This window comes from Neolamprologus multifasciatus, chromosome 11 (assembly GCF_963576455.1).
Source record: "Neolamprologus multifasciatus chromosome 11, fNeoMul1.2, whole genome shotgun sequence".
Lineage (NCBI taxonomy): Eukaryota > Metazoa > Chordata > Actinopteri > Cichliformes > Cichlidae > Neolamprologus > Neolamprologus multifasciatus.
This window is the reverse complement of record NC_140449.1, coordinates 10,880,160-10,890,237: the sequence shown is the minus strand read 5'-3', so window position 1 is coordinate 10,890,237 and position 10,078 is coordinate 10,880,160. Positions and strand designations below refer to the sequence as shown.

Here is a 10,078-nt window from a genome sequence, read left to right as displayed (position 1 = left end):
AATATTTCTGACTGTCAAAATTTCCCATATTCAAATCGAAGTGAATCGAATCGAATTAAATCGAATCGTGGATCGAATCGATTCTGGACCTTGTGAATCGGAATTGAATCGATTCTAAAAATCAGTGACGATACCCAGCCCTAACTAAAACCCTTTTAGTATACTGATCACAGACTATGGGTCTTGGAAAATGATATAGACCCTGAAAATAATTTCTACACCCATAAAGATGATCAACAATGTGAATATTATACTAATGAGCAGTTTAATGAAGTTAAGAAAAGTCCATCAGTACAAAATTCACACCAATTTTGCTTTTCCAAGATCAGCTCTATAAATTCTCTCTTGTTCACATATTTCTTTTATCTGTTTATTTAATCACTTTTTTTTAGTGTTATTTCAGGTATTCAGGTTATTTTAGTTATAACATTGTGTGTAATATAGTATAGTATGAAAATATCTTACTTGACAGAAAAAGAAAGGGAAGGGGAAGTAATAATAAAAGGACAGTCCGAGGCAAGGTTTGTGAAACATGGAAGACCCCGCCCCCGCGCAGTGTTGAAAGCGCTATGTGGGTGTGTTGGTGAGTGTATAAAGTGCACAGGGTGAGTATGACTGTGTGAAAACTAGGGTGCTATTAAAACTTGTAAAACTTGCGGGCGTAACATCAGAACGAGTGTCTAAGCGTCCATAAGTTGCGGTTGCTGTGCTTCGTCATCTAGCTAGCGCTGCAAAAGAGGAGCGAGGATAAAGGGGATAATTTTTTTTATTTTTTATTTTAATAGCAGTTAATTTAAAATGCAGCACTTTTATCAGCTCAACAAACATCACCAAACACACAAACTGTTTGTGTCTGCAGTTTATCTCACAGTGTGTTGCTAGCCTAAGGTCCAGCTGCTGTATTTCACAGGGAAAGAAAAGAAAGACACCAAACGTCACTAATTGATGAAGAAAGATTAAAAAAAGACAGGGCAGGAGAGGAAGAAGAGAGGTTATATTTAAAGGTAGGGACTGCTCAGTCTTGTTTGTGAACTAGAAATTTAAGGATTACATTAAAGATCAGATATTGGGTAAGGCCCCCCCTCTACAATGTGGGCAACAGAAATTCTTTTTAATTTTCTTATTTTTCTTTGCTCATTTTCTGATTCAAACTGAGTGCATTCATTAAAATTTAATTTTAAACAGAAGTAAAGTTTGTAATCTCAATATTATTTTCTTATTACATTAATATAGAACAAGGTTCAGGTAGCATTGCACAAAAACAGCTGGCAGAAACATCATCTGGAGAGCAACTTTTTACTTTCTTCATTTCAGTGACTGTACTTTTTCACTATTTCAACTTCTACTGGAGTATTTTTCAACACTAGTGTCTGTACTTCTACCTAAGTAGAGAATGTCTGTACTTTCCCACCTCTGGGCAGATGTGACACAAACACCCAACTGCTGCAAGGTAGAGCCCCCTCATCACCAAAAGCCTCAGTGTCTAACTTGCAGTTTATATCTCTATCACTAAGTCTTTATCTCCTTTGCTATCACTAACTCTATCTCTGTCCCTATCTTATCTACGTCTCTATCACAAACTGTATCTCTATTTTTATCTTCATCTCTGTTGTTATCTATATCTGCCATCAGTGAGGTTTACAGAAGAAACAAAACAACTGAGTGGCAGCTCTCTGGGTGAAAAATGTGCTTTTGATGCCAGAGGCAAGCTATCATCATCAATATGAACCAGCAGCTTGTTGAATCTATGCCATGTTGTATTGAGGTAGTTCTGAAAGCAAAACTCAGTCCAGTGATAACAAGGTGTCTTTACTAAAGTGTCCTGAGATATACAGCGGTAATGTATAACAATGGGATCAAGAAGATGAAGGAACAAATAAAGAAAGAAATGATCATAATAATAAGCATTGTGACGCGCTAAAAACTAGCAGTCATTCTGTGAAGGTGTGAATTTGGGTCACCAAATGCTGTGTTGCACTTTGAAGTATTATCTAGCTGTCTAGATTTTAAGCAGACTCCTGATAAAGATCTCACTTGAGGACGTACAGGAAGTGAAATCTGCTTTTCTACTGTGCTCCTCATTATAAGACTGCTGACTTTAAGACAGTTAGTTTATCTCTGAACATCTAAAGGGATCACATCAATAAAAAAATCAAAAAAAGAGTTCCTGACTTGACGTGTTCGGAAGAGACATCACTGAGATATCACCATGTCAGGTGAATACATTTTAATAGTAATGCAGAATTTAGTATATTTATAGTGTAATATCTTTCAGAGTTCTTAAAAATATATTTTTAATAATGTGTAACGTTCACAGCTGTACGAGTTGCCGCAGGGATTCAAAACCAAATGCTATAATTGAAATTATATCACAATTACTTCATGATTGCTATTTCTAAATTTAGTCTACACGTGTTTTTTTTTTTAAAGTTTAGTCTACTGTGTTTGAAGATCATTTGTGAAATTATTCAAAAGATATGCATTGCCACAATGTCTTGTGGTTGACCTTTACATCTACTGTAATCTAGAATCATCTCACCCACAAACATGTAATTTTTTTAAGGTAGACAATATGATAATAGAATTGTACAATGATAATTATGTTAAATAATATCACTATGACCAAAACATACCAGTGTGAAAAATAATCATTAACAAACAGGCCAAATTGAATAGTAACGTTTATTACGCCTGCTGAAATGAGCAGGTTTATGATTGTACAAGCTGACGCTGGATTTATGGGTTTAAAGCCTTTTATGACCTTTCTTCAGAATAGTTACAGGTTTAAATCATAGCCAAGGAGACTTAAATCCTACTTTAATACAGGAGCGTCACATTATGGATTGATGTGAAGTGGTGAGAACTTTCCTAAGGAGGGAGTACCTGTGACAACCAAAAGGTGGCAATCAATTATCAACTGGCTGGGGGCCAAAAGCCCAATGCAGCAGAGCTGAATGGAGTAGCATTTGTGGTGCTCATGGTTAAGGAAATTTCCCTTTTCAAACAGCAACATGTCAGCAAGAATACTACTGCTACTACTTTAACTAGCACGTTCTTCTTCTGTCCCAATAAAAACGGATGAAGCAGCAATACTATTTAATTTTCTATTCACCTTCCCCAGGAGCCAAAAACCAAAAAAATAAATAAATAAATTATGTATATACATATATATATATATATATATATATATATATATATATATATATGTATAATTTTTTTTTCTTTATCCAGATAATACAATTAAATTTTTACATTTGATCAACTTGCATATGTTTTTTGACTATGCATCTTAATATTTGCAAACAGAGTTGAAAGACTATTACTGATACTACTACTAGTACTAATGACATCATTCTCTCTCTCTCAGCAGAATATAATGACACAGAAGACAATTATGGCAATTACAGTGATTTTGATTATGGAGACTATGCTCCAGCCAACTCTACCGATGTAAAGGAATTCAGCCAAGCGTTTCTTGCTATTCTCTACAGTTTGGTTTTCATCCTGGGCTTCATAGGTAGGTGTGTCTTCTTGTGTCTATATTGTGGGATTGTATTGTATTTACACATTGCAGGGGTCTGTTGTCCCTTATGGGAACAGAAAGCACATTTTAGGCCTAAACTCTGTATGCAGGTGTGTTTATGTGCAACACAACAACATGAGACCGACAGAGAGAAAGAGACTCTGAATATGTAACAGTGTGACATTTACACTTATTGCATCTTTTCTCACAAAGGTAATGGGCTAGTGGTGTGTGTCCTGGTGAAGCATCGCAATCAGAGCAACTTGACAGACATCTGCCTCTTCAACCTGGCTCTCTCTGACCTCCTCTTTGTCTTCACGCTGCCTTTCTTCTCTCACAACGCCAGGGTTGGCCAGTGGACCTTTGGAGACTTCATGTGCCGTTTGATCTCCGGCTCTCACCACATTGGCTTCTTCAGCAGCATCTTCTTCATGGTTGTCATGACGCTGGACCGCTACATGATCATCATGCACGCTCACAGGGTTGCACGTTATCGCACAAAGAGGGCAGCCATCATTCTGACCGTGCTCGTTTGGATGCTGAGCTTGTTTGTCTCTCTGCCGGATTTTATCTTCATACAGGAAACAAAAGAGTCCCAGAAGTTTGGATGTGACTATCCCGAGGAGAGAAAAGTCTGGGAGCATTACAACCTGTTCACCACAAATGTGCTGGGTCTTGTGATTCCTGTGCTGGTGATGGTAGGTTGCTACTCCAGGATCATCCCCAGGCTGGTAAACATGAGGACCGCAAAGAAGCACCGCATCGTCAAGCTGATCATCTGTATAGTGGTTGTATTTTTCTTGCTCTGGGCTCCATATAACATTTCCCTTTTCCTGGAGTTTCTTCAGGAAAGAGAAATAATCCTCAATGATGAAACCTGGTACAAAAATGTAAACCTGTCAATAACAGTGACGGAGGCATTAGCTTACACTCACTGCTGTCTGAATCCAATCATATATGCTTTTGTGGGAGAGAAGTTTATGAGACGAGCCTTGCAGCTGCTGAAAAAGTTGATGCCTGGTTACAGCAGAGATCTGACAGACAGCTCATTCAGGAGGAGCTCAGTTATGTCCAGGGGCTCTGAAATCACCTCCTCCTTTAAACTGTAGAAGGTGGAGGGCAGTTGTAAGTATTTTGACACAAATGTTTCACCGTTATTACTGCAGACCATGCATCATGTTTGTTTTGTTCATTTGGTCACTTCTATTTGACAAATATCACAGTGTTCTTCACCTGTGAGTCACCTTCAAAATGTCTCTGTACACTTTTGGACCCTTTGCATTTACATTGGTTTATATTTGATTCTGACCATAAGATTGTAGAAGTAAATTCTGCCTACTTATAAAATTAACATGTTAGCACTGCTAACTGCTTTATAGAATCTCTAGTATCTTACTATGTGATGCCCTTCCTTGTTTTGCTCAGGCTGACTTACATTAGATGGTCCATTAAACTGAACCTGCTGTTTATAGCAACTTGTAACAGTTTGCTTTGTTCTTCACACATTTTTAATGAGTTTGCTATTTCGCAGAAATGCACCAAAAATAGCGTAGTTATAGCGTAAATAACAGTTTTAGATTTTCTTTGCGCAAAAGAAGATGTGAAATAGCTAGATGTGTGAATTGTAATTTTCTCTACTTCCACATTGTTTTCTGATGTTCAGCCTTATATAGTTCTTTTGTTTGTAGTATTATGTTGTGGTTCCTTGTATTTGTCATTGTTTACCAATGGAGCTGATTGGAGTCAGGCATCCAATCATCTGTTATCCGGATTTTGTATTATTGCTTTGCTAAGACAATAAATGATACTGCAGATCTCGAACTCATGTCACATGAAGGTCATCAAGTGGACTGTCATGTTGGAGAAGTACATTATTGCTTTTGAGAAGAATATTTGCAGCGAGCATGTTCTTTTGTTTCTCATTGTTATTGTAATGACAAATTCTGTACACAGAGATGAAAAGAAAGAAGATCAAAAGTTCTTTGAGACGGAGGTAGTTGTTCACCATCATAAAACAGCAGCATGATGTCATACAGAGTACCATTAGTGGAGGTAGACTTTATTGATAGTTAGAATATTCAGGGAAAGTTGATCAAGTTAAGCTTTTGAATTATTTTTGTTTGTAAAGATTAGTATTATAGATTTTTTTAACAAGTATTATTTTTTGAAACGAAACAAACAAAACACCTCTTTATCTGAAAACATTTTTCAGTGTCTCTTTTTTTACTCATATTAACACAAAAGGCCAGTTTTGCTGAAAAATACAACTCCTTTGTCTGGTGAAAGTACGTTTCAGGATAAGCAGTAACAAGCCCCTTCATCTCCTTAAATTAAATTAATCCTTTTTTAAAAAAAGAATAAAGACGTGATGAGTCCTTTAGGTGTACAAATGGAATAGTTTTGCCACTGCATCAAATATTACCTGGAATGGTAAATGGCCTGCATTTGTATAGCGCTTTACACAGTCTCTAAGGACCCCAAAGTGCTTTACACTATATTCAGTCATTCACCCATTCACACACACATTCACACACTGGCAATGGCAAGCTACGTTGTAGCCACAGCTGCCCTGGGGCGCACTGACAGAGGCGAGGCTGCCGGACACTGGCGCCCTCTGACCACCACCAGTAGGCAACCATGGGGTTAGTATCTTGCCCAAGGATATTTGGCATGCAGCCAGGAGGCAGCGTGGGATTGAACCACCAATCTTCTGATTAGCGGCTGACCTGCTCTGCCACCTGAGCTACAGCCACCCCAGGAAACAGTTCAGTAATCCAAAAATAATGTTTTTTTTCCCCATGTAGAATTCAAATACTTGGAATTTTCATATTTTCACATACAGTATGTTAATAAAAGGTTCAAAGGATATGAGTGACAACTGTTGCAAAACTGAACAGATTGTGTGACTACATGCAGACATGGTGAAGTTCACCCAATGAAGTTCAAGGTGAGCATCAAAATGTCAAAGAAAGCTGACTTAAGGGACGTTGAAGACAGGATGGTTTGCAGTGCCAAAGGGGATGGTGTATGTACTTCAGAAAATGAAAATGAGCATTCAGACATGCAGTCGTGGTCAAGTCAACCTGCTAAAGTTCACAGTGAGCATCAGAATAGAGAACATTTCTATTAAAGTGTCCTGTGAGTGTAGAATCTATGATGAGCAGCCGGGCTGTACGACAGTGAGACCAATAAGAGGAAGAAACAAATAATAATAGTAGCGAAAATGATACTAATAAAGTCTCTTGTACTTTATATAAAACCCAGCAGTCATTTTGTAAAGGTGTGAAGTTGTACCACCATATGCTGTGTATTTGTAATGATCTCACTTAAGGACAAACAGGAAGTGAAATCTGCTTTTCTTATTTTGCACTTCTCATCATCAGATTGCTGACTTTAAGACTGTTAGTTAATTCCTCCATATCTAAAGAGATCACATCAATAAAACACGAAAAAACAAGCCTTGTGTTGTGTTTGGAACAAAGAGAACAACAAAGTTTCGGAGCGTTACAACCTGTTCACCACAAATGTGCTGGGTCTTGTGATTCCCGTGCTGGTGATGGTAGGTTGCTACTCCAGGATCATCCCCAGGCTGGAAAACAAGAGGACCGCAAAGAAGCACCGCATCGTCAAGCTGATAATTTGTTTAGTGGTTGTATTTTTCTTGCTGTGGGCTCCATATAACATTTCCCTTTTCCTGGAGTTCCTTAAGGAAAGAGAAATAATCCTCAATGATGAAACATGGGAGGAAAATATATGGCTGTTAGTAGCAGTAACCGAGGCCTTAGCTTACACTCACTGCTGTCTGAACCCCATCATATATGCTTTTGTGGGAGAGAAGTTTATGATACGAGCCTTGCAGCTGCTGAAAAAGTTGATGCCCGCAGAGATGACAACTCATTTAGTACACATTCAAATCCTCTGATGTCACCTCCACTTTTATCTAGTAACTTTTTTTGCTCGTTACTTCACAATTTAACACCCCTGTGTCAGATGTTATTGGGATTCAGTGCTGCATAAATGAAACTGAACTGAACTGAAGGTGGAGGGCAGACGTAACTCGTTTGGCATGAATGTTTCACCTTGTTATTACTGCAGGCCGTGTCTTGTTCATGTTGTTTTTGTTTGTTTGGTCACTTCCTTGTTCTGCTCAGGCTAAATGAAACTTTTTGGTCTGTTAAACTGAGCCTGCTGTGTATAGAATCTGTAACAGTTTACTTTCCTTCACACATTTTTTTCATGAGCTTCCATGTTTGCAGAAAAATACAAAAAACGGGCATAAAATGGTTTCAGATCTCCTTTGTACAAAACTTGCTCATTGCCTTACTGTCATTCCTATTTATACCTACTTCCACAGTTTCATGTTTTATGCTCTTCTTCTTCACTTGTTCTACGTTATGGTTCCTTATATTTGTCATTACTTGGCACTTGGGTTGATTCAAGTCAGACATCCATTCATCTCTTATTCCGATTTTGTTCTCTTGAAACAATAAATGATAATGCAAATCTTGAACTTACATCAAATGAAGGTCATAAATTGGATTGTCATGTTGGAGAAGTGCATTGTTCATTCTGAGAATATATTTGCAGTGAGAATGTTACTGCATTGACAAAATCTGTAGTGAAAGTGAAAACAAAATCTGCATTTCTTCTTTTTTGTGCTCCTCGTTATCAGACTGCTGACTTTAAGACAGTCAATCTCTGCACATCTAAAGAGATCACATCAATAAAAAAACAAAAAAGAGAAGCCTTGAATTATAATTCCTGACTTCACCTGATTTAAAACGACATCACTGCTATATGACCATGTCAGGTAAATATCTTTGAACAGTAATACAAAGTATATATATATATATATATATATATAAATTCCCGCTCGCCCCTGCGGGCAGTCAGTCCGGATTCTACCAGAGCTTGGATCCTACCAGAGGCCTGGAAGTTTGAGGGTCCTGCCAGTAGGTGTGAACCATGTAGGGGCCCGGTGCTGTCCAACTCTTCATACTGGAGAAACTTCCTTGGATGTCTGCCACTGTGATGGTTACTGGACTCTGTTCAGGGAGGTTGCTGTGGTCTGTCCTCAGATCCACTAGCCACTGAGCATTGCTGTTATGGGTTGCGTCCTTCTCCCATATGCTCTTCCAGTATTGCTCCGTATTGTTCACCTGCCACTGAGAGTACACCTTGGCTGGTTCTGTGGAGAACAGCTGGTTTATTCTCCTGCCTTCTATCTGTCTGGTGTACCACTTTAAGCGGCTGGCCAAGGCTGTGAGTCGTTGCTTGGCAGTTTCCAAAGCCGCAGGTATGGACAGCTTCCTGTACTTCTTACCCACCTTCTTCATCGCACCTTTCTGCAATTCAGATAGTTGGCTAACCTTTCTCCGTGCTACCTTGATCTTAGCCTCTAGCCTCCTTGTCCATGGAGGGTACTGCCCCTTGTGGCTGTTGTCAACTTGCAGCCAAGCATCTCACTGATCACTGCTGCCGTATTGTAGTATTGTAGATGAGCTTGTTAGTTGCAGTAATCGTGGCTGTAGGTATCGTCAATGTTAGAAGTATCATCCGTGTATATATATATATATATATATATATATATATATATATATATATATATATATATATATATATATATATTAGGGGTGCAACGATATACATAATTCACGGTTCGGTTTGATACTTTGGTGTCACGGTTCAATATTTTTTCGATACAAAAAAATGTTCATGCCTTTTTAATTTGTCATTTATTAAAATTCTAAATATATATTTTAACTCAAAAGTACAGTTTTTAAATTTAATGTTGCTGAAACAACAAAGTAATAAAAAAATAAATCCATCTGATCGAGAAATCACTCATCTTTGGAAAAGAGAGTTTATTACAGAGAAATGTCTCTTTCCAAAATAAAAGCTATACTATACGCTTCTTCTGGGCTATATTCTCAGCAGCATATTAAACATATCAGGTCCCCATAAGGAGAATCATGTGCTAACGGCTGTCTAAATGACTCGGGTAAAGTTTGTAGCATGCGTGCTTGTTGTTTTTGTCTGCTTCCACTTGTCTTTGCACTAGGATGATGTCGGAGTAAATGTGCAGTCATATTCGTTGTGTTCCCACTAGTGCTATCAGCGTTAATCTCGTTAAAATGACGTTAACGTCATAACGCGGCAAATCTCCGTTAACGACCTACCTCGGATCGCCCTGTGCGTGGGGCTGGACTGCGTCAACACGTTAACGAGCTAACTGAGCTAACGCACTAGTTCCCACCCATGTAATTGAGCATTGCATGGCACATCCAACATACTGTTTTACTTTTGTCAATGATGCGCTTACCATCAGAGTCATGCTTCACATGAAAGCCAAAATAGTTCCAAACGCCAGATCTGAATGAGGGTGGGGGAGGTTCAATTTGTGGTAGTTGAGGCAGTTGCCATGTCTCAACGAGCCTAGCTGTCTCGCTATTTTGCGCTGCGCTCAGTGAATCTGCGTTCAACTACTCCGCCTAGACTGCACTGTCGAACGCAGATCCACTGAGCTCTCAACACAGAAAGCATTGTCAGAAGAAA

The 10,078-nt window shown here is 38.6% G+C and overlaps 1 protein-coding gene across 1 annotated transcript; it reads left to right on the top strand.

The window, feature by feature from the left end:
- Nucleotides 1–1,393: 1,393 nt before the first annotated feature.
- On the top strand, nucleotides 1,394–6,262 carry LOC146507852 (C-C chemokine receptor type 1-like). Its single transcript, XM_085178058.1, has 3 exons — nucleotides 1,394–1,450; nucleotides 3,316–3,517; nucleotides 3,737–6,262. The coding sequence occupies exons 1-3, from the start codon at nucleotides 1,394–1,396 to the stop codon at nucleotides 4,630–4,632; spliced, it is 1,155 nt and encodes a 384-aa protein (XP_085034184.1). The 3' UTR covers nucleotides 4,633–6,262.
- Nucleotides 6,263–10,078: the final 3,816 nt, after the last annotated feature.

Bases quoted from the DNA above. Each gene is read 5' to 3' on its own strand.
- LOC146507852 (XM_085178058.1), top strand. From the start codon at position 1,394: ATGTCTGTACTTTCCCACCTCTGGGCAGATGTGACACAAACACCCAAC. The intron at 1,451-3,315 runs GTAGAGCCCCCT...CAGAGTTGAAAG, and splicing joins AAACACCCAACTGCTGCAAG to ACTATTACTGATACTACTAC. The intron at 3,518-3,736 runs GTAGGTGTGTCT...TTTCTCACAAAG, and splicing joins TTTCATCCTGGGCTTCATAG to GTAATGGGCTAGTGGTGTGT.